This window comes from Solea senegalensis, linkage group LG1, assembly GCF_019176455.1.
Source record: "Solea senegalensis isolate Sse05_10M linkage group LG1, IFAPA_SoseM_1, whole genome shotgun sequence".
In the NCBI taxonomy this organism is placed as follows: domain Eukaryota; kingdom Metazoa; phylum Chordata; class Actinopteri; order Pleuronectiformes; family Soleidae; genus Solea; species Solea senegalensis.
This window is the reverse complement of record NC_058021.1, coordinates 16,677,707-16,705,409: the sequence shown is the minus strand read 5'-3', so window position 1 is coordinate 16,705,409 and position 27,703 is coordinate 16,677,707. Positions and strand designations below refer to the sequence as shown.

Sequence of the window (27,703 nt, the reverse complement as noted above, 5' to 3'; positions counted from 1 at the left end):
TTTTATTTATTTATTTATTTAATTGTTTTTAAATAACAATACTATACAATATGCTGTAGGGCAAGGTTGATTTTGAAAATGGTACCTTTGGTAATTTACCGTGGGAATAATACGCAACTCCTTATATGGACCGAATGGACATTCTTATGTGTTGTTGAGTCAAATTTGTAATTATTTTCACATCAAATGTTTGTGATATAAAGTAGCAATAATTAAAGTCACGAAATAGTTTATTTTATTTTTGTTCATAAAACACGAGCCAAGTGAACTGTGACATATGTCCAAATTTCACAAATTCAATCCGACTTTAAACACTTTGTGTACTTTTTGGAAAAAAGGATATAAGACACTCTATATTGCACATTCCTATAGCCTCTGTATTTACTGTATGTTAAAACATAGTAATGGGGAAAAAAGCAGCCAAAATGCTCTGTGTTCTAAGGGTTAAAGGGAAAGTTATCCATCATGGAATTGAAGAAGAAATCAATGTATACTGACACAGAGAGTGATGCCATGAGGAATATGAAGGTGGCTATACAGCCGTTTCACTTCAGCAGTTTCCTGTGGGTCAAACAAAGCCTCCTTTATGTGCAAATAAAAGCACCTGCTACCAGTCCTCACGTCATCCACAGCAACAGCTTGGTGAGAGGCAGCACGATGCTGACTCCTCATCAGTCTGGTATCTTCCAGACTCGGGCTGGTCCCTGCACTCTGCTATGAAGGCCTGAAGCTGGGACACGGGCACCTTGTCTTGCTGGTGATGCTGGGATAGAAGCGTTTCACAGTGAGGAGGCCAGTCAAACAGCATTTCAAGACACTTTTTTTTTTTCTGTGGTCGAGGGGAATTGAATAAATGCAGAAAGAGTTCAAAGTTGGCAAAATTGGCAGACTATATGCACAATGAAATAATACATTTAAAAATACAACACATGCTATCTTCACTAGCTGTCTCGCTGACTCATCTGTTTTCAACAGCACTGAAACAGAACCTTAACCTATTAATACATGAAGGACTGGATGGCTTTTAACTTTTTAAATTTGAATGAAGATAAAACTGAGGTTACTGTGACTATTGTAACGTGCTGTACATGTAGGATCTGGTTTCTGCTGCTCTCTTTGCTTGGAACTGGCCAATTAGCAGAACCAGCTCCACTCACTCACTCACTCACTCTGCTCTGGTTCTTTGATGCCACACATGGCTAAGATCTGCTCTGTGTTGCTTACAATTCGCCTGCAGTCCTTTTTTTGTCATTGTAAATGATGGGAGTTGGGCTCCAGCCAGGTAAGTCTGGGGTACTCTGCACATTTTACACCCACATAGTTTGTTTTCTGTCGGTCACATTAGGTTATTGGTTGTGCCATCCCTGTAGCTGTTTTTGTAGTCAGACAGTTAGGCCTTTTTGCTTATGATTTTACTGTCTGAAACAAAAGTTAGTTAGGGTTTGCTTTTGTTTTGTTCATTTTGTTCATTTGGCACAACTGCGGCCCCTCCTCCCCCGGTCGTTGTGTGAGCTGTTGAGCAGCGCTACTTTAAGTTTCTGAAAATAAAACTTAATTTAGCTACAACTCATTGTTTCTGGTTATTTCATTTGGTTGTCTGGTTATTTCCTGGTCTCATCCGAGTTTAGCTGAAGAAAGTTTTCAGCCATGCAGTCTTTTATCATGTCTACACAATCAAGGAATCTAGTGAGATCAGGCGTCTCTTTTAAATGCACAGAGTAAAAAGTATGCTAAGTGTGCTATATGTGCTATATAAATAAAGTGGACTGGACTACTTAGACTAAATATACTACTGAGACTATATATATATACATTCATTATTTATATAGAATAAATTAATATAATTTTTATTTACTTTTCAGAGCTGTTTTCATAAATAAATAGGAAATGATGATGATGTCTGTGTATCTGTCTGTGTGTCTGGTGACACAGACTGACCTTGATGGTCTCGTAGGTGTCAGTGATGAGTGCGATGAAGAGGCTGAGCACCATGTAGATGAAGAGAGAGATGAAGGAGTAGAGGTAGACTCTGCTGAAAAGCCACACCATGTAGCTCTTGTCCCTCATGTGCAGGAAGGTAGCGTACATGTCGTCCCCATTAATGAGAGAGAAGAGACACTCTGTGACCCTGTCAAACGTCCGGAACTTTCAAATGTCCGTAAACAAATTTTGACAAATTTAGTTTTTATCGTTCAGTGACAGAGAATATATAATATGCTATCATTTATTATACCAGTGTTTCCCAATTCCTGTGCATGTTTTAGGTGTTGCCCCACTCCAACACACCTGATTCAGGTAAACTCGTTATCAGGCTCCTGCAGAGCTAGCTGACGAGCTGACCATTTGAATCAGGTGTGTTGGAGCAGGGCAGTGTTCCCAGATGACCAGGGTAGGGAAACACTGATCTGTACTATACTAAAGTAAAATGCATAATGCAACAATGACTCTTAGCATCAGTTATGACTTCCGTACTTTGTCATGATAAGGCCCAAGCACAATCCAACCACAGAAGCAGTATCCCAGGTAGATCATGGCCGCACAGCAGCAGAACCGGATTACGTTTGGGAACGCTGCTCTGAGGGTTAGGATTAAGATCTAGGAAGAAACAACTATTGTCAGTTTTTGGTTTGGGTTTTTCTTTTTTTTGCACATATGCAAATAACTAAACTATGTATTTAGTTATTTGCATATGTGCTGATTTGCATATTAGTGTATGTATGTAGTCATTTGCATGTGTGTGTGTGTGTGTGTGTGTGAGAGACACACTGAAGTTCTCACATTATACTTCTTGAAGAAACCAAGGTAACGAATCACACCGACCCAGACCAGCATCGTGGCTGTTCCCAGCAAGATACTGCACACGTCATAGTTTGTCAGGAACTGTAAGAGACAGAAATAAAATTCCCAGTTTCCTCAAATCAAATTGCAGTGAATAATATGGAAAAAATAACAAACCTTTGTTTGTATTCCAATTTTGAGGGCTGATCCAGCGATGGACAATGTGTCACTGACAATGATGAGGATATACCAGCCATTCACAAACTCCATGCGGTCTGTCCACGTGACAGCTTTGTTGTAGTACACATTGAAGAAGGTGTTGAATTCCTGTGTAAGAACACTCAGGGCAAGTCAATCCAACACACTCAAACCAAGGAATTATTCTCATATATCGCGGTTGGATTTTCTTTGGACATGAACCATTAAAAAAAGTTCTCTTTCATATTTTCTGTACATTTTATTCTCTGAACATAAAAATCTAAATGCTGTGTAAATGTATGTTTACACAGCATTGTAAACATGTTTACACAGGTAGATGGAGAACATGGCGGGTAGATGGAGAACATGGCAGCGTGGGTGCACGCAGCGGCTCGAGGCTCAAGGCTTTTTAGGTTTGTTTTCGTGTTTTTGTTCGTGTTTACACTTTTTATCCGGAAACTTGAAGCCCTAACCCAGTAGAGTAGGGCTGAACTGTGGGATTTGGGGAAAAACTCCGGTCTTTACCCACCTCCAAAGCCAGATTTTATCCCACCCGAACTACAGCGGACGATAGAGGCTCTCATCATCCCCCCTCTATGGCCCAGGAGACGGAGGAGACAACGTAAACAAAAGCGGCACTGCCCAGTCTCCTCCTCACGAACGTCAGGTCACTCACCAACAAACTGGACGAGATTCGACTGAGAATCGTCTCACGGAAGACTAACAGCTGTGTGGCGATTTTCACCGAGACCTGGCTGGACAATAACATCCCCGATGCAGCGGTGGAGCTGGCAGGGCGCTCTCTGTTCCGAGCCGACAGGACTGCAGCTTCAGGCAAGACCAAAGGCGGAGGTTTGGCACTGTACATTCACAACTCGTGGTGTACAGCCACGAGCATAATTGGAACTTTCTGCTCCCCCGATTTGGAATATCTGGCAGTGAAGTGCAGACCTTTTAAACTGGTTAGAGAACTCACCTCTGTCATGATCATAGCAGCCTACATACCACTGCGAGCTAATGCTAAATTAGCACTGGAGGAGCTGTACTGCCTGATTAGCAACCAGATGAACGCTAATCCAGAGGCGGCTGTGATCGTGGCGGGGGACTTTAACCATGTGGAATTGAAAGCTGTTCTCCCCAAGTTCTACAAATTCATAAACTTTCCAACCAGAGACCATAAAACCTGGACCAGGTTTACTGCAACATCCGAGGGGTATACAAGGCTACAGCAGCTCCTCACCTCGGCATGTCGGATCACATCTCTATGGAACTGATCCTTACATACAGACCTCTGATCTGTAGGACCAAGCCCACCACCAGAACCGTTCAGGTTTGGACTGAGGAGGCTTCCTCAGCCTTACAGGATTGTTTTGAGAACACAGACTGGGGAGTGTTTAAGCAAGGCGCTGACCTAGAGGAATACACGTCATCTGTGCTGTCCTATGTTCACTTCTGCACTGATGCTGTCCTACCCATGAAGACAATCACGGTTTTTCCTAACCAAAAACCTTGGATGGACAGCACAGTGAGGAACCTGCTAAAAGCCCGGAATACAGCGTATAGGTCGGGGGAAAGGCTGGCGTATAGCAGGGCCCGGAAAGAACTGAAAAAGGGCATCCAGCTGGCAAAACACCGTTACAAGCAGCGCATTGAGGAGCACTTCACTGACAACAACCCACGTAGTATGTGGAAAGGCATCAGGACCATCACGGACTATAAGCAAAGCGGCCAGCAGGTCAGCCAGGACCCCACTCTGCCTGACACCTTAAACAGCTTCTTCGCACGCTTTGACTCTCCAAGCAGCAGAAGGACTGTACATCTTCCTCAGACAGAGGTACAGCATCAGCCTCTCGTCCTGCAGCTGCACCAGGTGACATCCGTCTTGAGGAAGATCAACATCAGAAAGGCAGCAGGTCCAGATAAGGTGTCAGGTCGGACCCTGAAATTATGTGCTGAACAACTAGCAGGAGTTTTTCTGGACATATTCAACCTGTCTATGCGGCTGTGTGCCTGAAGTCCTCCATCATTGTGCCTGTGCCGAAAAAAAGAACCGTCACCTGCCTCAATGATTACCGCCCTGTCGCTCTGACCCCAGTCATCATGAAGTGCTTCGAGAAGATCCTCCTGAAGTACATCAAGGACGCCATCCCTGCTGGGCTAGACGGCCAGCAGTTCGCCTACAGGGAGAACCGTTCTAAGGAGGATGCTGTCTCGTTAGCACTTCATACGGCCCAGACTCACCTGCAGCATCCCGACACCTATGTTAGGATGCTATTTGTGGACTTCAGCTCAGCCTTCAACACCGTCCTCCCGGACATGCTGGCCCTGAAACTCTACAACCTGGGTCTGTCAACATCTCTCTGCTCCTGGATCAGCGACTTTCTCACCAACAGGCCACAGGTGGTGAGGATAGGGGAGTCCACGTCTGCTCCACTAACCCTCAACACTGGCACACCGCAAGGCTGTGTGCTCAGCCCTGTCCTCTTCACCCTCTTCACACACGACTGCTCTGCCATCCACTCCACAAATATGGTTGTGAAGTTTGCAGATGACACCACCATCATGGGTCTCATCTCCAACAACGACGAGACCCACTACAGAGGAGAGGTCCAGAACCTGACCCAGTGGTGCTCTGGGAACAACCTTGTTCTAAACACCGATAAGACCAAGGAGGTCATAGTGGACTACAGGAGGTCCAGGAAGACTGTACACGCTCCGCTCAGCATACATGGAAAGGAGGTGGCGCGTGTAGACAGCATAAAGTTCCTGGGCATCCACATTTCCTCCGACCTCTCCTGGTCTGTGAACACTTCACACCTGGTGAAGAAGGCTCAACAACGGCTCTTCTTTCTCAGGAAGTTGAAGAGGTCTGGGCTCTCTTCCCAACTGCTCATAAACTTCTACAGAGCCACTGTAGAGAGCATCCTGTGTCTCAGCATGACAGTGTGGTATGGCAACTGCACTGCACAGGACAGGAAGAACCTAGCCCGGGTGGTGAGGACAGCACAGGGGATTGTGGGATGCCGTCTACCTGATCTGGACTCAGTTTACACTGCCGAGTCCGGAGAAGGGCCAGACGCATAGCTACAGATTCCACACACCCGGGCTATGTACTGTTTGTACCGCTTCCATCAGGAAAGCGGTACAGAAACATCAAAGCAAAGAACAATAGACTCAGGGACAGCTTCTTCCCCAGTGCAACCAACTTGTAGTGGAATGTTATTGTATTGCTTGTTTGTTTGTTTTTAAATACACATACACTTTGTCATGAAAACAGCTGATCAACTAATTGACATCCTGACATAAAAAGGTTAAGTGGTGGTTATATGATTGTAAGTGTTTCATTGTTCATATTAAGTCAGTGTGAATTATATCAAATTTGTGTTGTTGTTTTTTATTTCTCTTTTGAAGCTGTTTTTTTTCTGTTCTCTCTCATTTAAAAAGAGGCAACTCTGTCCTTGCACATTTAGTCAGGTTTACATAGTTAATGAATTTCCCTAAAAATGATGTCACACAAAAAGGAGGAGCATGAAGTATTTATATTCGACAGGATGTGGAGCTTTACTCCATAGTCTACATATCAGTGTGTCATAGTTGTAATCAGTCATGGGACTCCTGCTCACTATCCTACTTGGCTTTCTTGCCTCTCTGATCGGAGGACTTTACCTTCTTGGGGTGTTTCGAAGGCGGCAGCCAGGAGAGCCCCCTTTGGATAAGGGGCTCATCCCTTGGCTGGGTCATGTCTTGGAGTTTCGCAGCAACACACTGAAATTTCTCGAGAGGATGAAGCAAAAGCATGGCGATGTATTCACAGTACAGCTGGGAGGGTTTTATATCACATTCATACAGGATTCTCTATCGTTTGGACAATTTGAAAAGGACAGTAGAGCAAAATTTGACTTCAAGAAGCTTGCAAGGCATATTCTGTACAGAGTGTTTGATTATGAACCTCAAGAGGATCAGCACCACATTGTCCAGATCTCCAGCAACAAGTATCTCAAGGGAGATGGCCTGAAGGTAATGATACAAGCTATGATGGCTCATTTTCAGAATCTGATGTTGCACAGAATCAATGCAGTTGCAGACAAAAGCACCTGGATAGAGGATGGACTCTTTATGTACAGCTGCAATATCAATTTTGGGGCCGGCTACTTGTCTATGTTTGGCAATACACCACCTGAGTCAGAGGGAAGTGAAGAGAAAGCGAAAGAGAAAGATAGAGCTGAGATGGAGACCTTATTCTATGAGTGGCGTAAATATGACCATCTCTTCCCTGACGAGATCCTCAAATTGCAAACACCGAAAGACAAATTTGAGACACAGAGGCTGAAGGAACTTTTCTGGAACGCTCTGTCAGTGAAGAAGTTGAAGAACAAGGACAACCTGAGCCGTTGGATATGGGACATACAGCAGTTTAGAAATGATATGGGTATGAAGGAGTCAATGATTGACAGGTACATGTTTGTGCTTCTTTGGGCGTCTCAGGGTAATCCAGGGCCCGCCTCCTTCTGGCTGCTCTTCTTTCTCATGAAACACCCAGAGGCCATGGCAGCAGTAAAGGAAGAGGTAGATAGGGTTGTGAAGGAATCAGGACAGGAAGTCCGACGTGGTGGTCCTTTAGTCGACCTGACTGATGACATGCTGAATAAGGCATCCATCCTGGACAGTGCTCTGGAAGAGAGTCTCCGACTCACTGCTGCACCCCTCCTCCCCAGAGATGTGCTTCAGGACACGACTTTCAAGATGGCAGATGGTCGTGAATATTTCATTCGCAAAGGTGACAAAGTGGCAATATTCCCTTACAGTGCAGTTCAAATGGACCCAGAGATCCACCCTGACCCATGTTCATTTAAATATGACCGCTTTCTCAATCCAGACGGGAGCAAGAAAACAGATTTCTACAAGCAGGGGAAGAAGATGAAGTACTACAACATGCCCTTTGGTAGTGGTATCTCAATGTGTCCTGGGCGTTTCTATGCCTGGAGTCAGATTAAGCAGTTTGTCTTCCTCATGTTGGTCTACTTTGAGTTTGAGCTGAAGAATCCAGATGAGAAGATACCTGAGTTTACCAGATTGGGCATTGGCTCCATGCAGCCTGCGAATGACGTTCAGTTTCAATACAGATTCAGACAATAAAACAGCGTCTTATTTCTCGGATTTGTAAAGCTTATAGTTGATAATTAGGAAACAAAAAGATTCAGGAGTGAAGTTTTGTCTTTGATGTGATGATATGATGGGCGTGGGTTTAATATGCAATTTACTCTATATACACTTATATATACATACATGTATTTTGTTTGTCTCTTTGTGTACTGTTACCAACACAAGTCGTTTGTTCAGCATTTGTTGTGAAGTTGAACATGGTGAGTTCATATTCCTTAATTCTATTAAATCACATCGATCTGAAATGTTTTTGATTATGATTTATTTGTTTGTTTGTTTGTTTGATAAAGTTCGCACTCAAAAAAAACTCTTCACCAAAAGCAGCGAGGGCAAGGTTATATTTAATATCACTTACTAAAGTTTTAATTTCACCAGAAGCAGCCGCTCTTCTCTGCCAGTGTTTACCAAGTTACATTTTCTTGCCTAAACCAAAACAAAGCACCGTATCAGCTCAACACCAGCTAGTAAAGTTAGCATGTATTACTAATCCAGAAGGAAGAAGCTAAACTTCTTCACCCAAGAGCCACCTTGAGACAACTGTTTCCTTGCATTGGTGAAGTGCACTTATATGATGTCTATCACAAATAGTGTTTTTAACTGATTTACAGTTCGGCACTGTTCGGCTCGATCCTTGTGTCGGACGTCTCTTCCTGTGACGGCACTCTCGCTGTTTTCCGTGCACGCTGCCATGTTGATATTGTCAGAGAACTAGTGGAGGGAGGGGGAGAGGAATGGAGCGTTGAGCGAGTGAGCAGTAACAAGGACAAATCAGAAACCCCCTGGGAGAAGTGGGTGTGTGTTTGCCTGTGTCTCATTTGCATATAAAGGGACCATGTACGAAAACCGAGTGTTCTGAAAGGGGCGGGTTTAGCAGGGTTATTGAACTGCTATGGTGCTTCATCCTTATGGTATTTTGACCAAAGCATGTCACAGACATCAGACATCAGACACCAGGGAACTATTTTAATGGGGGAAATAGGGTATAATATGTCCCCTTTAATGTATTTAAAGGTCTATATACAATACACAAACACATAGTGACTTGCCCTTTTTTGTGTGTGTCTTCCCTTATTGTTTGCCCCGCCCTAAGGTATTTCACCTATGTCTTGTTTGTCTCACCTGTGTTTGATTTTCCTAGCCTCCCTGTATTTAGTCTCCGTGCCCCCCAGGTGTTTGTGTTGATTCAGTGTGTTGGCCTATTTGTCAAGTCAAGTCAAGTCAGTTTTATATGTAAAATATACTATATGCACGACATACAGCACACATGAAATTGCAGTCCTCCTGAGAGAAATTGCAGTCCTCTCAGACCCACGGTGCAAAACAAACAGGCATTTGCTAGCGTATGTCACATTTTCATTATTACTCTTTCCATTTTTGCTTTAAAGATTCCTTTTATAATAATAATAATAATAATAATAACAACAACTCTATTAAACTAAAGTTAATGTTTTTAATCTGCATTTGGGTCCTGTATTTTTGTACACACCTGTCACACATCTTACTACAAAAGTAATCTGTTCTGTTCTGATATGTCCCTGGTTTGAGAGTGCACAGCAAATGAATGCTGATTGTATTATTAACAGAACGACAAAATGCCACCCCAAACCTCCTCGTCAACCCTCATATTTAAAGAATGTTTTTAATGTAAAACAAATATTAAAGGACTTGTATAGTAAGAATTACTGACATAATGGCGAGAATACAGTAAAGTCTCTGCCAAATGCCAAAACGCCCACTGTGGCTGGTGCGTCCATTTGGGCATCTGTGGAAACATGGCGGCACAAAATGGTGGCCTCAGTAAAGCAAGGACCTTTTCTGAAGAACAGAGGTTTGTTCTACGATAGCGCTTTTCCATTATACAGTTCTAGCACTACTCGACTCGACTTGGGTCTACTCTACTTGGTTTGGTATCAGCCACGTCGTTTTCCATTACTTTAGTACCTCTTCAACGTGGGGGGGGTCGTCATAGCTGCACAAAACTAACGTGACATAATTTTCATTCACACAGACTAGTGTCGAGCAAAGTCAGCTCTTTTTCGGTGTACTGAATCATTGGAATCAGTTCATTAAAAAGATGAGTTCAGTACTTCCTGCATGTCCGCAGCACAGATCCATGACATATGCTGTCAACATTTTTGTGCTAAACGTTGGAGTGTGGACCTCAGAGGATTTTCAGATTTCAAAGTGAGGCCAGGCCCTCTTACGTTTACAATGAAATAATAATAATAATAATAAAAACAAATTGTTTATCCAACAGACAAGCACTTGGTGAGTGTAATGAAGGATCCAGTGACTACACTGTCTGAGACGTGTCTAAAATAAATGCATCACACTTTAGAAGATAATATTAGAACTTACAAACTGGAGTTGGATTCCATTGATGACAGATCGTGTGCAGAGGACGAGAGACGTGAAGCAGGCGAGGATAACCACAGAGTCAAACCCCAGGAGGAGATAATCGTTCTTCCCAGCTGAAGGAAAGCCACAGATTGGAGTTTAGTTGGTGCACACTGGCAGAGCTGGGCCAAGGCATAAGTGATCTATAAGTGATATCATAAGTGGTCACCAGGGGGTCCTAATACTGTAGATATCTAAATAGTGTGGAGTTTTAAGTCATTTGGTTTCATTTTTGTAGTACATTTACATCAATAATACAATAATACATATTAATAATAGTTAAGCACCTGCTCCACTGAGTTGATGGGATGGGGGGCCCCCCAAATCCAATTCAGCTTGGGGCCCCAGTTTTATTTTGATCATGATATGGCTGTGATTGTATTTATTTATTCCTCTGTTTATTGGCTTCTTTTCTTGTAGGGCACTTATTTTGGAATAACTCTGAGTACACATAGTTTTAGTTTGTTTTAGCTGTACCAACGGGGGTATTTCATAGTATGAAGTGAGAGATAAATAACGGCTCTAATCCATCATGTCTCTAAGGTATCACCAGTAAACACCTGCAGATTGATGCCAAGTGACAAAGATATGTTACATTACATTACATGTCATTTAGCAGACGCTTTTAGTCCATCTGTTTCATTCATATTATCATTGAGTCAGGTTTTTTGACTTTTAAATGCATTTTGTTTTAATGTAAAGCACATTGAGTTGCCCTTGTGCATAAAATGTGCTATATAAATAAAGCTGCCTTGCCTTATTATCATCATTATCATTATTATTATTATTATTCTTATGTTGACATAACTTCATCAAATTATGAGTTAAACTTAAAACCAGCCCAATTCAAGCCCTGAACAATGATACAGCTCCCTACTGCAAAGGTTTTGAGGGGTAAAAAAAAAAACTTCAAACCTGAAGGCAAACTTGGACAAATCACAAGCTGCAGTGGATCACAAGATTGTCACAAAAGAATGCCACTATGCCCCCTGCTGGCCTTTCCAATGAATGACATAAATATAAGCAGCATTTAGCTTTTAGTAAAAACTCACAAGTGCCTTCCACACTCCATTCTCTGCATTCATTTATCCTGACATCATTTTCAACATGGACCTTTATCTTCCCACTGTGTGCGTGATTGTTGAACATGATCTGTGACACAAAGGATGGAAAATGATGTTCATGAGCTTAAATTCCAGTGTGTGTGTGTGTGTGTGGCAATTATCAAACTTCGTCACCAACCATTATATGGAAGTCGTAACAGTCTGGTAGCTCGTGATGCCGCACAGTCTGCAGATTGATGGTTTTCAGTGTGAGGTAGATGTTCACTGATAGCAGCCTACACACACAAGCACATATTAGCAGGCAGCAGTACTTGGATCAGCAGGTATGAGACCAGTGTTTTCAGTTCCGTCACCTTCTGAAGTCTAAGGAGAAGTCCAACTGTGTGGCCAAGCTGCCGTTTTCAAGTGACTGCACAGGGTATATGGAAATGCAGTCTACGAGAGGGAAACACAGACCACGTATTTTGAAAAAGGAGTTACATTTCAAGTCCTCAGAGGAACTATTTCGCATTCATTCCTCCATTTCTGCCATGCTGTCGTTGATATTACTAACTCGGTTCCTCTTTTCTACCGAGTCACAAGTAAATCCATGGCGTGATTGTGTTCCATTTGTGCCATGAATCAGCTTCTACAAATACATCTTGTATTTAAAAAAATAAATGTCCACAACATAAATGCACAAGCTCCATGGATGTGACTTCATATGAAAGCGTGACGGCTTGTGTTTTGTGCTGTGGTACCTTTGTCGACACGTGGGTCGATGTCAAAGGTCTCATTGCCAGGATTGATGCTGCTGTTTCTGTACAATTCTTGGCAGAGAGTCAAAGGCATGTACTTGCCCTCCACCTTCCCATATGCAAGATTACCTACAGTCAGGTTTTGGAGTCCCGTGTACTGAAAAGAAGAAGAAGACATTTTTTTTTTAGTTTTTTTTTGCCATGAAATCCTCAGGTGATTCATAATTCAGTCTATCAGTGCCACACGACTTAGCCGGTGGCAGTATTTTGAACTTGTGTCACCCGGTGATTTGTTTTATTTCAAGGCAGACGCAGATAACATCGATATTGAGCTAGTAAATGGAGATGCCTGCAAAAAAAAGTTGGAGTATGACTGAATTCTAACAACAAAAGTCACCTAAAATTAGCCATTGCAACTAGTTCTTATTGATTTGGTTTGAGATATGAACTCCAGTACCCTGTTGACAACGTAGTAGATGTGATCGTACACGTCTGCTTTCGTGTAAAGTGCGTAGCTTCCAAGCCGGTGATCTTTGTATCCCTTCAGAAAGAGATGTCTGAAGGCCATCAGATTTTCATCTTTGAAGGTGACCATCATTTCGTTGCTCAGACCAAAAGTCACTAACTGATGAGAAAGGGGAGACAATAAGGTGCGTATGAGAGAGTGAGATATCCAACCTCTCTGCACTGAAAAGTAAAAAATACTCATCAAAGGATTTCGTACAATACCTGGATTGTGATGATGACAATTTTGACTATTTGTAACATCAGTTTCCACGGCTTGCGACCCCTGGCTCTGTATTTTTCACAGGGGTTCATGAAGAAGTACTTGAGCCTTCGCCTGAAGTCCTCCACCACCTTTGACTCCAGGGTGTGAGCGCTCAGCAGAGATTGTGAGTCCTCCATGACACTGAAGTGCACAACATACAACTGCCGTAGTGTTGTCACATTATTGGTTAGCGGTTGAACAGAAATGGAGGTAAAAGAGAGGGTGTTTCATTCATTCCAGTCATTCTGATGTCTATCAAACTGGTTCTCCTGCACACGCTCGCTGCCTTCACTCTGTCTGTGTTCACATGTGTGTCACAGTAAAGTAAGCTAAACCACAAAGATGTATTCTTAGAAAGGAATACAGTGGCAAACGTAAGTACAGTAACAATATGGTATAAGTGCTGTAATAGTATGGTTACTATTGTGTAATTGGGAAGTGATATTATGGTAATATGACCTTATTCTAGCAGTTATCACCGAAAGAATGGTATGTCCTTATTACCACAAATTTCAATTGTTTATTACCATGTTGCTACTGTACTGTAAATTGTTACCAAAATGGTAAACATAAAGGAGATGGGAAAATAAACAGACTTCAACCACTTAATATAGCACACGTTTAAATCCTAACTGGGCAAAAAACCCCAGCATGTAATTACATTGTAGACATAATAATAATTACTGCATATATGGATACATCATTTCTAATTTATGTAAAATACAGACAACAAAGGTTTGAGGATAAGTAAAAAAAAAAAAAAAGGAATATATTAAATGAATTACCTGCCGACACAGAGCCACTAGTCTGACGGAGGCATTGCTGCCGTCTGTGAAGATGAGACAGTGCAGTCACCAGCCTTCGCCGCGATGACTGTCATCCCTCCCTGCGTCAGTTTAAGCATTTCCAGTTTTTCCAAAACAAAGAGTGAGCTACCAGTTAGAGAACATGCACAACTAAAAGTTTTTTTTACACAGGCCTCCACAGCTCCAATAAGCTTTATCAAATGTGACAAAATGAACATGTTGTGTTATTACAGTGGAAAACTACTGTATCTCCAATGATTATAATTCTTCTTTATGGTTATTACTGTTATGGTTGATGGTTCATTTGCAGTTCAGTTGATTTTGAATTCAACTTCACTAAAAGTACATGAAAGTCAAGGTTTGTAGGATTAGGTCATGTTATATGTAACATATTAGACTGCTTATTTCATACAGAGGCATCAGCTCAAGTCTTTGCATTAATACCCTCACTCGCTCAATCGCTTGTTACCACAAACATCTTATCAGCCAATCACATGGCTTCAATTCACTGCATTTAAGACAACTTGCTGTAATTCAAACTAAGCATCAGAATGGGGCAGAAAAGTGATTGCATTGACTGCGAGTATCCAGGTGTTTTCAGAGAACGCTGTAGAAAATGTATCCAACGAGCAGCAGCTTCCCCAGCAAAACTGCCGTGTTTATGCTCAAAGGAGAACGGCCACACTGATTAAGGGAAACAGAAAGGCGACAGTAACTCAAATATCCACTTAATACGAACTCTCTGAATGCACAACACGTCAAACCTGGAAGCAGACGAGCTGCAAATCCTGCCACTTGTTCTCACGTGTACCTAATAAAATGAACAGTGACAGTGCATGCACAAGTCATCGACCCAGAGATGGGTGTGAGACTTCCTTCACTCATAATACATGGGAAGTGAAACTCTATGTATTTTGAGTACCCACTTTAATGTTGATTATAGAAAATGCACAGGCAGCAGCTCATTATAAACATATTGACATTCAATATTTGATATACATAACTATAAGAACATATATATATATATATATAAGAACTAAAGTATTATTATTTTGGCCTCATACTAAAACTAAGCACACAAGGCATGTCTCAAAGTTCTCTCCACAGAGCTGATTGTTATAGTGATAATCTGTATCATCAATATCTCACAAACTGCCTAATCACAGGCAGGAGCAACACTAAAAACACAAAAATGAGAGTTTGTGTAGAGTTAAGTGGTTTATGACAATGAGCGTGTCCCCTTTAATAATTGAAAACTGTGTTGGTGGCCTTTTTTTTAGACCTGGTATTAACAGTCATCCTCAGTGATCCAATCACATGTGGAAAGCGACAGGTATGTCTGTTCACACTTTGCCACTTTGGTCTGGGTGTGTCCTCTGTGACTGCAGATGCTCACATCTGGGCGAGAACAAAATAATGCTATCAGCATGTTTCTCAGAGTAGCTGTGTCCCAGTTAGGGTGCCGGAGCCTCCAGAGTGTGGCTTTGTCGACTGGGTGTCCCATTTCAAATGGACCTCCTCAACTCCTGCGAATGCGGCTGACACACATGGCTGACGTTAGCTTGGCTGCAAAGGATACGTCTGATGGATCCTTCACAGACAACCATATCTCAGAATTCTTAGTGCACCAGTGGCAGACCATTCCAACACAAGCAAGATGGCAGATGGTCGTTGTGCGGCAGGGAACAAGTTCTACAACTATAGCTACAAAAATGAATATTTCAAATGTTTTTATCGCTCTTTTGGCCAAGTATGAGTTAATGAGAAGCCTAGAAAGCTTTGAGAGGGAAAAATTGGTGATATAACTGGTAAGTGTAGTGTACCACCAATTCATCAGAAGAAGAAGGATTGGTGGCGTAACCAGTGGGGTGGGTAGACTGGACCATTTCATTTCACAGTGCCTGACTTCCGGGTCCTCTGGAGTGTGAGGTCGACTCCGTCTCTAGCCCCTTAAATGGGACACAGAATGTGTGTGTGTGTGCGTGTGTATGTGTGTGTGTCCCTGTTGTGAGTATACTTGCTTCCATTTAATTTCACCTTGGTTCTGTGACGCATTAGTGTGCAGGGCTAGTGAAGCGCTGTGTGGGGAGTATTTTCACTACAGTAGAACACGCTACACCACCGGCAGCTGCAAATAAATTGTTTGGATGCTGATGAGTGCAAAATACTGGGAAACTACCATGGGTCAAACAAATGTGAGCACCATGTGATTTTTATCGTGGGATTTGAGGACACATTCAGGTGCACTCATGATCGGATCACCTACGGCAGCTGTTATTACCAGGTCTAAACGGGGTCCTTCAGATGAGAATTTAAAAGATGTTCTTTTGTGACATCGGAGTGAGCGAGCGCGACCGCAGGGGCTGGAAGTTTGGGTCACCTCCACTGCTGGTGCAACCCGGTGATGCCACATCTATGCTGGAGGGGGATTCTACCACCACTTCATCCGGCAGCGGGGGAGCTCCAGGGTCCCCAGGCCTTGGGAGGCTGGAAGAGGTTGAGGAGGAAACTACATGGATGCTAGCACTTGCCACAGAGGACAGGTCTCCCCCTTTCTGTAATGACGGCAGATTAAGTGAGCGTGCGACGTCTGAGGAGGTGGAGGAGCTCTGTTCTCCCTCTGGGTGGAAAAGCATAGTGGAGTTATTTGAAAACGATGTTGGGAGGTCGCTGGTTGTGCTTAGAGAGCTGAGGTTACTGTCAGATGAGGAACTGCAAGCATCTGTTGTGGAGTGATAGAGAGGGAGAGGAAAAGTGGGAACAAAATCAGAATTAATGCATCAAGAACATGGATTTGATTTTAAAATGACACAACAGGCTTTATGATGATTTGGCCTACTAACCTCTGAGAGACTCCATCTTCTCATTTTTGGCCTTTTGAACCTCATCTGTGATCTTGGTGACGATGAAGTTTTGTGTGCGCATCTCCCTGATGGAGTCAATCAAGGCATCCAGGCCCCGGGGGTTTTCAGCAAGGATGTCGAGCATTGTGGCCGTCCTCTTGGTCTGCGTGGTCCTGCAGCTAATGTCCTCTGCATCGTCCCGCGTCAGGATCCTGCGAGAGCGCAGGTAGTCGAGGTGACGCTCAGCCCTGATCTTGTCACAGAGGTAGTGTCGCAGTCTGGTCAGCACCTGGAAATACACAGTAGTCATGGTCAAGAGGCACAGGGAGATGAAAGTGAGCTGCCAAGGTCTTTAAAGGTCCACTCAACACTCCCTTTTCCAAGCACGTCAGGAAACTACAGTGGCCTTTGAATACCAGAAAGAATCAAGCTGATTATGTTTGCATAATTGTGTTACTAAAATCAGACTTTTAACATGCATGTAAACACAGTGATGGTTCTACCCTTCAACAGTCCCACTCTCTCTCTGTCTTTGTTGGTTGGTTTATGTAAGCTGGCTGGTTTGTCCATCTGGGCTGCTGTAGAAACATAATGTGCAAGGTGGCAGCCTCTTTAAAGCAAAGCCCTTGCCTTATGTACTGTATATACAAAAACTCTAAGACTAGTTTAAAGTTATTTTACATTTATACAAACACTTGTAGGGGTACTTTCATTCAATTTCTCCTAACAAACGCTCCTAAATGTTACACGCTGGCCCTTTAAGTAAGATTCTTAGAGCCTCATCACAATCATTAGATGCCACCTGTTGTCTCTGTAAATCATGTAGTCTCTGGTTAAATGAATTAATCTTATTTTACTAGAAAAGATGACCCCTTACAATAAAAAAAAAATAAAGTCGTGTAAGCGTTGGTACAGACTGGTTTCTCTGCGGGAGTGGTGGTTTATTTCCTCCTACTACAGGCCAAAGTATACAATTTACCTGTCAACAAATATTAGCTTAATTTTCCACATACATGAATGTACTATTTTTAATCATAATTATATATCGGCGGGGTGTTCTGGGTTTTTTAACCATACTCACGTCCTTTTTAATGTCTGCCATTTCATCTTCAGTGAGATGAGGAACATCCATCCCTCTCACCTCGCAAAGTGCAAATTCAGGTGTTCCGGGTGACGAATGACGGCCAAAAATAAGTCAACGCGTAAGTAACAATGACGTAAACTACATCAGTCAACTAAAATGTGTCATTTCACCAATCTGGCTATTCATTATATCAATATAAATGCGACGTGTCCACCGGTATGATTCAAGTTTACTTTTTCAAGAACCGACTTAGAAAAAAAAAATCACAAACCCGGACTTCCTGATTCATTCGAGGGTTTACGTCAACGCGAGAGGAAAACCAGAGTGTGTCGCCAGTTTCTTACTCATAAATAATTTATCCAAATATTTGTGAGTAAAAAAAATCAACGTCCCTGTCGCGATGACCGCGTTTGATCGAATTAATCGCTCAAGCACGCGGCGTTAAACAAAAGTTTTCTCATACATGAGAAGAGCTATACTGGTGGTGTCCACCAAGTGGCGCTGCTACGACGACACGACCCCTATAACAGACTGTATCTTTTCTTTTTTCAAACTTTATTGATAACAAGCAGACATAACAACATAATATGTACTGTACTCCTTGAATGTGAATATGACTAGAGCATATTGCAAAGACCAAATACAACATTAAGACTAATTAACATGAAAGAAGAAAACAGAAACCATATGTATATTTTGTTTTTAAAAAACAAATATTGTATATATCAGTATCAGTATATCACGTCTCAAGCGTATGTGATAAGTGTCATACTGTTGGGGGTTCACTAGCTCATCTTTTTTGGTTCTGCTCTAAATTGCAGTTTTTGGTCAGCTATATTTGAGCAGCTGTCAAAAGCCTATTCCAGAGACGTTCAGCCAAACAATGACCTGACCATCCATGGATGAGGGAGTGTGGTAAAGTACTGAAGAGTCATTACTGCAACCATCTTTTTCTGTAAGTATGTATGTATTTATTATTTATGTAAACTTATAACTGTCTGGCAGCTGTTTTCTATTTTCCTCTAGGTTTGTTTGTTTTCAACTAATTCACATCATAAATCATGGCCAGAGCAATTGTTCATAATGAACCAGTCTGTATGTGTTGTTTAATAATTCCTAAGAAAGGGAATTTATTTGGCAACATTCAGTGAGGGCTTAATCTATCCCATTCTAAAATTATCAAATGTGGGAGGGCCCTCTAGCGGCCATTTTGAGCATTTCATGTCCACTTTCTATTAGTGCACAATTTTGCAGACTTTACCCAGGTGTAAAATGTCTCATTTCCAGTGCACTCGTAGACATTAATGTCTTGATATTGAGTCTTGTTCAGCACTTATTGAGAATTCTTCTCATACAGATGTTCAAATTATAGTTATTAGGTATCTGAAAGTTAGATGTGCTTTCAAACGTGCACTCCAGCAGAGATACAGTCTCGGTGTTTTATTTTGAAAACCACAGGATTTATTTTGTTTTTACCATAGAAGCTGTAAAAGGGCGTTGAAATTATGCGTCACCTTTTTACAGTAATCATTCGCCGTATCATTTGCAGCAGGGCGGGGCGCAACGGCGCACAAATCCAATGCACGGCTCACGTGCTGGTTGCCCAGCAACTCCGCCTCCAATAACGTTAGCGTTTGGTGAGCACAGAGTCTGGGACGGGACTTGAGAAACAACACAAGCAGCTGCAGCTGGATCCTGAGCTCACCTCTGCGAAACAGGTGAGGCTTCTCTGTTGTCGGTGTCGACATGTAAATGATGACAACTGAGCTGGACGCGGGGTTTTTTTTAGCCTACTATTGTTTTTTGGGGGGAGGATGTGTGATTTGTTAGGTTATGGCTACGTGTTTATTCAACTTGTCTGCCTGATTGAGTTGACCCATTTCTCGAGTCAGCCGGGAGTGTTATCCAGGTTAGCAATAACGACGAAGCTACAGCAGCAAACGGAGGAATGTGCTCCCTGTGTATGTTCGAATGAAACAAACTGAGACAGAGTCACATTCAGGTCACAGACCAGCACCGTTTGGCTGAGTCACTCAACTCACGTCTATCGAGTATTTAACGACTAATTTTGTTCATTATTTCGGCGCAATCTTATAATTTAGCAAACAAGCTAACATTAGCGAATCGTTCTTGAAATCAATGTAGCCCTTGAAGTGTCAATGAGCAGCGTGATGTACAAATTAGCAGTAGCACGCTTCACTTAATTGCGAGTATTTACTTAAGCTATCTTTCTTACTTCCCTTCTCATTTTACCTGTGCTCATTTATCATTAAAATAAATTGGCCCATCATTTGATATGGTTATATATTACAGTTTCAGCTCTACTTATTTAGCACTATTCATATTTCTATATAGCATATTTCAAGTTGTATTCTCCTCTGCCCTGGTTGTTGTTGTTTTCTTATGAGTAATTTATCATAGTTAATACTGAGCGCTTTTTGTTTGAGAAACACTTTGGGTTGCATTTCATTTGTATGACAAGTGATTGACATGTGGGGGTATGAGGCTGATATAACAGTTGTGTGTTTTCTGGTTCGCTAGATAACAGCATTGGAGAGTTTGCTGTGACATATCATCAGGAAAGCAGGCGTTTTCCAGTGTTGACTGGTTGCTTTGGCCTCACCAACATGGCACACACCATTGACTGTAATGGCTGTATTACTGAATAAGACGCGAACGTGTTCCTCTTTTGTTCTACACAATGTGCTTGAGAGTCTGAACACGTGGGTACATGATACAGTAGTGGGAGGGGCAGGTATATAGATATCTGGTTCAGCTTGTTTCCACACAGCTTTTTCAGATAATAATACCCCGAGGTCACCAAAGTTGAAAACGAACACGCACACTCTCAAATTTAGCTCCTTATAATTGATTCTCAAACTCTAGCTGAGGTTATCTTACTACCTGGTTATTTAGATGTAAGCAGCCAATAGGAGGTCCATCTTGAATTAGAATACAACCCCCACCAGCGCACAACTGTCTAGTAATCCTGTGTGGGCAAAGCTGTGGCCCAGATTATTCCTCGCTGATTTGAATTTATGGTTTGATGTGTCACTGCAGGGCTTTGTTCCAGTGTGAGCCCTGATCCACTGCCCGGCTGACGATCCACATCCTCATTGCTAACTCATGAATTCACGCCCTTGTGTCTTCATGTGTAGATGATATGGGAGAGTCGTGGACAAGTGTGCCAAGAGAGATGTCTATAGGTAAATTTGTCTTTTCTTTATCTGGCAGAGTACTGGGAATATTGAAAGACCTGTCAGTTATGCTTTTTTTTGGGATCTGCTAGAGGTGGCCCAATTTATGTCCTCATTTTGGAACAGTAACCTAATTCAAGACTCCCAATAGTAAACCTCAGTGTAGTACATGTATTCTTGCCGTAATCTCCTTCTTTTTTTCTTTCTTTCTTTTTTTAGGAAATTATGAGATCTCAAGCATATCACATGTGACAATGTCTCCCTTTAGACCGAACAATCTTGTGTCAATGTACTCCTCCATGCCACTGTCCAAAAGCTCCTACAATGTGATAAGTGCCTTTTGCACTGAGGATAATATTCCTCAGTGCATTTTATACATCAATCAGGTACGTAAAAATGCGCACTGCTATTTGCATGATTCTCATTTGATTTGTGGTTCACTACACAACCAGTTCAGTGACCGTTGTCCTTTCTCTGACAGGAGCTTGCCTCACTGGGCCTCTCTTCCACATATATTGAGGCCAGCTCACCAGGGGGAGCCGTCCTGAACACAGTGCCAGCTCTGAATGCCATGTACGAGCTGCTGCAGATTCGCAGGCGAAATATGTGCAATTTAGAGGAGCTGGAGAACGAACAACTAAAAAGATCCAGCACCTTGGAGCACATGCAGATGAACAATTCCAGACTGAAGGCATGTAAGATGAGTGGTGTCTCTGGGTTAGTTCTTTCTAGTATAGAAAGGGCATTTTTCACATCTGGCTGTATGCAACGGAGTTTACCTTCAGACTATGATCTGTATGTTTTCTTGGCAGCAATACATGTACCCAGCAACATCAGTACAGTAGCGATAGAGCTGGAAAAGTTTCACGTATTCCTAATAGTTTGAATAGCAATGAAAGACATTTTCCTTATCTCTGGGAGACGCAAACTACTTCTCAGTAATCCGCCAAAGAATGAGTCAAGGATATGATTCCTACAGTGAAATGGAGTGGGCACATTTGTTTTACATGTTAAGAGCACTCATTTTCATTTTATTAACATCTTGAATGTGTTGTTATATGTACAGTCTGTCTTAATTAGTCCTTGGATTGTATATCATCCTCTTAATGATGTAGTTTTGCTCAGCATTCTATTATTGTAGCTTCAACCTTGAACTGCTTGCTTGTACACAATATCCCCATTTCACTGTGCTCATAATAGTTGTGCATATTTTCTTTCAGGATCAATTGGAATTGTCAATAAGGGAGAAGTCTGGTCTCCATGAGACCGAGAGGCAGCTACAACTTAAAATCAAGACTTTGCAGAGCTGCTTGAAAACTGAAAAAGATGAGGTACATGTCCTTTTGTGAAACAAAGTGTGGTAGTGTCTCAATTTAAATTCAAACATCTTCATTTGTGCCAAGGGGGCAATTCAAAGGCACATATATCATTTGTCACAAGACGAAACAAGTCAACTAGGAGCTAGGAGGAGCTGCATGTCTATGCAGAAGCCTGAGAAACTCACACGATTCTGTTTTACACTGCAGGTTCAGAAGCTCCAAAGTATCATTGCCAGTCGTGCTTGTCAGTACAATCATGATGCCAAGAGAAAAGAGCGAGAAGCTGCAAAGCTCAAGGAACGCCTCAGTCAACTACTGGTGGACAGAAGGGACAAAAAATTAGGCAAGCATGTATATTAAGTTCTATATACATTGGTGCAAGATGTAAAGGATGAACAAATGCCATTCATTTCCTACATCACATCTTTTATTCTGGAAATATCAGAACAACTTATTGTTGTCTGCTTTTTTTTAGCTCTTGATTTACTGAATTGCTTGGGACGGTCAGATGGAAAAAGGAGCCACTGGAAGACGGTGAAAGCGACAGCTAGGTATAAAAGAAGTTCTCCCCATTTAGAAACAGAGTTTGTAGAATGTGTGACGTCAATTGCATTATCTGTAAATTGCTCCTCGCAGCCACGAGGGTGAGATGTACAAGTCCTTGCTCAGTGACTACGAGGCAAGTCAGAGGTCCTTGATGGTAGAGAATGCTGAGCTTAAGAAAGTGCTCCAGCAGATGAAGAAGGAGATGATGCATATTCTAAGTCCACGTCAGCCTTCTGCCAGAGGAGCCACTGCCGATGAAAGCCACGAACAGGTGTTCTGATCACGTTATTTCTCACATTACGAACCGACATAAGACCATGTTGGTTTCAGAAGTTGATGTCTGAAGTGATGGGACGACTGTAGAATGTAAAAAAAAAAAATTAATTGAATGAGACAGGATGGTTGCATGTTGAGAATTTAGACCTTTTTCTGTTGTTTTTCTCAGGCAGATTCGGATGGGGAGGAGAAAACGGGAGACTCTAGTAGAGAGACACTGGACCAGTCATGTGAGCACGCCAAGGAGCAACTCACCAACAGCATCCGCCAGCAGTGGCGGAAACTGAGGAACCACATGGAGAAGTTAGACAGTCAAGGTACATCTGTAAAAACATATAACTGTTGGTGTAGCTTTTATATACATGCTCTAAAGGATGTTTTTTTTATTCTGCCAAGCTTCTCAAGCACAGAATCAACTGGAGTCCAATAAAGAGGTGATACCAGTGGAGACCCATGAGTCTGAAATGGAGAGGATGAGGTGTGAAGTCCAGCAGTGCAAAGAGTTCATTCATGCACAACAGCAACTCCTCCAGGTCAGTGTCGGTTCATTCAAAATTAAACTCCTTGGCAGAGGTAACCAGAGAGTTAAAATACAGGAGAAACTTCTCATTAGGACTAAATCACAGTTAAAAGTACATCAGCAATTCTGTAATTTATTGAATGTTATCAAAGTTGGATTTGGGGGATAGTTTATATTATATATTTTTAATATTTTTGGTCTGGTTTTCATTTCAGGGTCAATGTTGGGCTGCACAGTTAATTGCAAAATAATCAAAATCACAAAATGGTCATGTGCAAACTCTAAATCGAAAGACACTGCAACCATTTGATTAACAAGATGGCATTGTAGTGAAATTGTGCAGTGCTGCAGGAATTCACTGATCCCATAATCAGCAACGGCTCCATTTCTTGAGGAAAATGTCATTTTTTAATGTCTGCTCAGAGATGATGACCCTCTTTTATAGAAGTTTATTGAATCTGTTTTTATGTTCTATATTATTGCCTGGTATGGAAACCTGACCTTGGCCAATAGAAACAGGCTTGGTAACCTTGTTAAAGTGGCTGGTAAGGTTACAGGGAGGAGTCAAGTCCAGCTTACTGACCTGTATTGTAGACAAGTGTTCAGAAAGGCTTCTTTGATTTTGGAATGTCACCCTCTTCAGTCTGAATTTGTACTGTTGCTGTCAGGCCGTCGGTGGAAGGTGCCTACTCTTCAGACTAAGAGATTTAAGGTTCCCTTTGTCCCCACTGCCATTCAGGTGCTGAATAGCAGATCATTTATCAATGATTTGTAATTGTCAGGTGCTCATGTTTACAGATTGTTCAGGCTGTGGAAACCTGCTTGGGCACCTTGCACCTGCACTTTTTGCACTTTATGTGTCCATATTTATATATTTGTTTTTTCTTTTAATCATATTTTATCTTTACTATTGGTTCTTTTATCTGTTGTTTCTGTGTATTATGTCTGAATATCTCTGTGTGTGCATCTTTCTGGCTGCAAACCTATTTTCCCTGCTTTGGGACAATAAAGACACCTTGAATCTTGCTCTTCTGATGAGAACATGTTTTGATTGTTGTCAGACCTGGGCAAACCTTCATGTTATCAAGATTTGAACATGTTTATTTGTGAAAATGACAGTTAAGGTTCAAAAGTAATCCGTTGTTATGATATATGTTATACAATTATGTATCATGTTGCAGTAGCAGGAGGTGGAAAGAGAGATGCATTTCCTCCTCAACTGTGAGAAGTTAGAAGAGTTTAGAAAGAAAACTCTAAACTGTCCCTGAAGGAAATAGAACCCCCTACAGATTGTGCTCGATCAAGCTGTTCTAGCTGCTAAATGTATCTGCCTGTCACAACAGGGGGGGACTTTCAATCACTGATAGGAAATTGTAAGAGGATCTGTAGTTTGGACAGGTTTACATGCTAAATGAATGCATACTGATGTGAAAAGAAATGCTTTGGCAACCACATATTTTTGGTTTAATGCCAATAAATCTACTGCACGCCATTATTTACTGGAGATGCTTCACTTCACTGTGTCACTGTGATGAGCTGTGCCTTCATGAGAGAGTAACGAATGGTAGAGGGAGGAGAAAATGCTCTGGAAAAATAAAGGAGAGCAGTGGTGTATGAAATACGTATGTATATGCATCTCCACACTCAGCCGTGTATCTCACTCTCTCCTTTGCAGCAACAACTGAACACGTCATTCGATGACGAGACTGCCGCTCTTCTGAATGACTGCTACACCCTGGAGGAGAAGGAGCGCCTCAAAGAGGAATGGAGGCTCTTTGAGGAACAGAAGAGAAACTTTGAGAGGGAGAGAAAGACCTTCACGGAGGCTGCTATTCGCCTAGGGCGAGAGGTACCGGAGTCTTTTCTTCTGCCACCCCAAACAGTCATTATTCAGCATAAACTGTGGGCGGTGTGATTGTGTTACATTTGTCTTTCGATCTTTTCCTGTTTCACAGAAAAAGGCCTTTGAGGAGGACCGTGCTTCATGGCTCAAGAATCAGTTTTTTAACATGACTCCATTTCTAGAACGCCGGAGATGTTCCTCATCCGATGGTCAAAGTGCCATATCAATCAGTGAGTTTGAAAAATATCCTATATCAAAGCCATCAGTATCAGGACTGCAACAATTTATCATTTACTAAGTTAATCATCAATTATTTAGATAATTACTCTGTTTGAGTGTTTTCTGTGGGTATTTTCCGGTGTCTTTGCTCCATATAACAAAGAAATGATTAAAGCTGAATAATCACAGTTCCTTTACAAAACAAGAAGTTTGAGAACGTCATTGTGAGGTTTCTTTTTGTTTTTTACGTTTTTACCTGGTGGATATTTTTTTATATATTTTACTCCTCTTGGGTTTAATTACACTGAACAGCCACAACAATAAAACAGGTGACTGGTTTTAAAGTGTGCTTTTGACTATCAAGCCCTGAAGTCATGGAGAATTATTGACAGTTCACATTATGGCTTGAATGTACTTCTCTGCCATAGCATGTTGCTGTTTTAATGTTGTGACTTTTTTATTTATTTGAAGTTGTGTTTCCACTTGTTTTCCAATCTGTGTAACTTCAACTTGATACTGTGAGTGAGCATCACATCATTTATAATATTGCCTGTATTGCAGGAAGTGAGCCAGAGATGCGGATGTCTTCCACCAAAGCTGAAATGACCAAGTCGTCAACCTACGCGACATTCTCCACTCCCAAACCAACACAAAGTGCTGCCGTGCCATCCACAACAGAACTTTACCGGACACTCCGCCTTATGCCCGACAGCAGGTATTATTCAGTCATGTGCTGTATGTCTATATTTAGCCAAGTTAAGCTTTGTTTCCTTGTAATGTTGGCATAGTTGGACTTTGATGTGTGCAGTGCTGTGTACCCAGAAATGCTTGAATGCCTGTTAGACTTTGTGCCATTTTATAATGTTTCAGCTGAACATGAAACAGTTATGGCCTTTTCCTGGTTTTAGCTCCTAAATGGTGGTAGTACTGTGTGAATGTCTGGACACTGCCACACATGATACATTCTAATCTATATTTTCACGTTGCAGTTGCTCCAGGCGTTCAAATCGAGGACGCTGGCATGAGTCCGGCACCACCGAAGATGAAGACACATGTGGGAAGTCAAGAAACAGAGTTCGATGTGGAGACCTGAGTATCTTCTCTCTGGGTGAAGATGAAAACAACCTCATTTGAAGAACACTTTGTGCCTTTTTTTTGACAAGAAGAAAATGTGACTGTGGTGGACTTGAGCATTGATCCACTGCTAAATTTTCCATCACCTCTGAACACTTAATTTGCAGCATTATCTTTCTATGTTGCATTGTTGTGGACATGGACAAATAATCAATTCACCAAAGCTGATAGAACAAGGAAGCACTTTAAAGCTCAATCGTACTTTGTTGCAAATGGACCAAAAAAAAGTTGCTCACTGCTTTTCTCATGTTTCACAATTTAACCAAGCAGTGTGCTGACCACCTCATTTGTCTTCTAAAAGTAAATTCAAAATCTTTTCTTCCTCATTTATATCAACAATGTCAACATTTTATAATCAAAAGGTATCTCACACATGGATATAAATAATCAAGCTGATGATACTAATCAGGGTGATAAACTGGAAACAGAAACGGCCAGCTGGAGGTGACGGAAACCTTTTGTTGGAGCATGAGTTACAAAAGTGTCAATTAATCAAAAGTCTTGAGTGAACAAATCAGCACTAGATTTCAGATTTTAAGCTATATTCATGGGGAGAGCCTCTACCAAGTACATGTTTGAATAAGTGGAGTTGATGTGTTTTTTAGTACAGACTGTATGGATTGTTTAAAGTTCATTTCAATGATTGTGTATAATGAGTTTTAATTGAAAGACATGTTTATTTTATAATGGCGTAACCTGCTGGTCTAACAGAACAATAAAGAGATTTTTATTTACATGTTTGTTGTTGTTTGTATTTGGTGCCCTCTAGTGTACGTCAGTGGGCAGTGCAGACAAAAGAAAACCCGGTGT

General features: G+C 41.8%; 4 protein-coding genes across 4 annotated transcripts; 2 read left to right on the top strand and 2 right to left on the bottom strand.

Moving 5' to 3' along the window:
* Positions 1-407: 407 nt before the first annotated feature.
* mcoln3a (mucolipin TRP cation channel 3a) lies at positions 408-14,750 on the bottom strand. The gene is made up of 13 exons (XM_044041938.1): positions 13,892-14,750; positions 13,067-13,267; positions 12,795-12,962; positions 12,341-12,494; positions 11,954-12,035; positions 11,779-11,875; positions 11,589-11,688; positions 10,498-10,610; positions 2,956-3,105; positions 2,779-2,880; positions 2,473-2,595; positions 1,939-2,145; positions 408-763 (listed from the first exon to the last, which is right to left on the bottom strand). The coding sequence occupies exons 2-13, from the start codon at positions 13,241-13,243 to the stop codon at positions 623-625; spliced, it is 1,614 nt and encodes a 537-aa protein (XP_043897873.1). The 5' UTR covers positions 13,244-13,267; positions 13,892-14,750; the 3' UTR covers positions 408-622.
* On the top strand, positions 6,533-8,396 carry LOC122779511 (7-alpha-hydroxycholest-4-en-3-one 12-alpha-hydroxylase-like). The gene has a single exon (XM_044041950.1). It carries the CDS (start codon positions 6,583-6,585, stop codon positions 8,110-8,112), a length of 1,530 nt encoding a protein of 509 aa, XP_043897885.1. The 5' UTR covers positions 6,533-6,582; the 3' UTR covers positions 8,113-8,396.
* Positions 14,751-14,822: 72 nt separating the features above from the next.
* bcl10 (BCL10 immune signaling adaptor) lies at positions 14,823-18,317 on the bottom strand. Its single transcript, XM_044041964.1, has 3 exons — positions 17,837-18,317; positions 16,756-17,044; positions 14,823-16,634 (listed from the first exon to the last, which is right to left on the bottom strand). Exons 1-3 carry the CDS (start codon positions 17,885-17,887, stop codon positions 16,225-16,227), a joined length of 750 nt encoding a protein of 249 aa, XP_043897899.1. The 5' UTR covers positions 17,888-18,317; the 3' UTR covers positions 14,823-16,224.
* Positions 18,318-19,450: 1,133 nt separating this feature from the next.
* Positions 19,451-27,627, top strand: ssx2ipa (synovial sarcoma, X breakpoint 2 interacting protein a). The gene is made up of 14 exons (XM_044036441.1): positions 19,451-19,557; positions 20,900-21,045; positions 21,256-21,422; positions 21,518-21,727; positions 22,257-22,367; positions 22,563-22,698; positions 22,831-22,906; positions 22,992-23,172; positions 23,347-23,494; positions 23,574-23,710; positions 25,373-25,546; positions 25,653-25,770; positions 26,321-26,474; positions 26,749-27,627. The coding sequence occupies exons 2-14, from the start codon at positions 21,003-21,005 to the stop codon at positions 26,891-26,893; spliced, it is 1,800 nt and encodes a 599-aa protein (XP_043892376.1). The 5' UTR covers positions 19,451-19,557; positions 20,900-21,002; the 3' UTR covers positions 26,894-27,627.
* Positions 27,628-27,703: the final 76 nt, after the last annotated feature.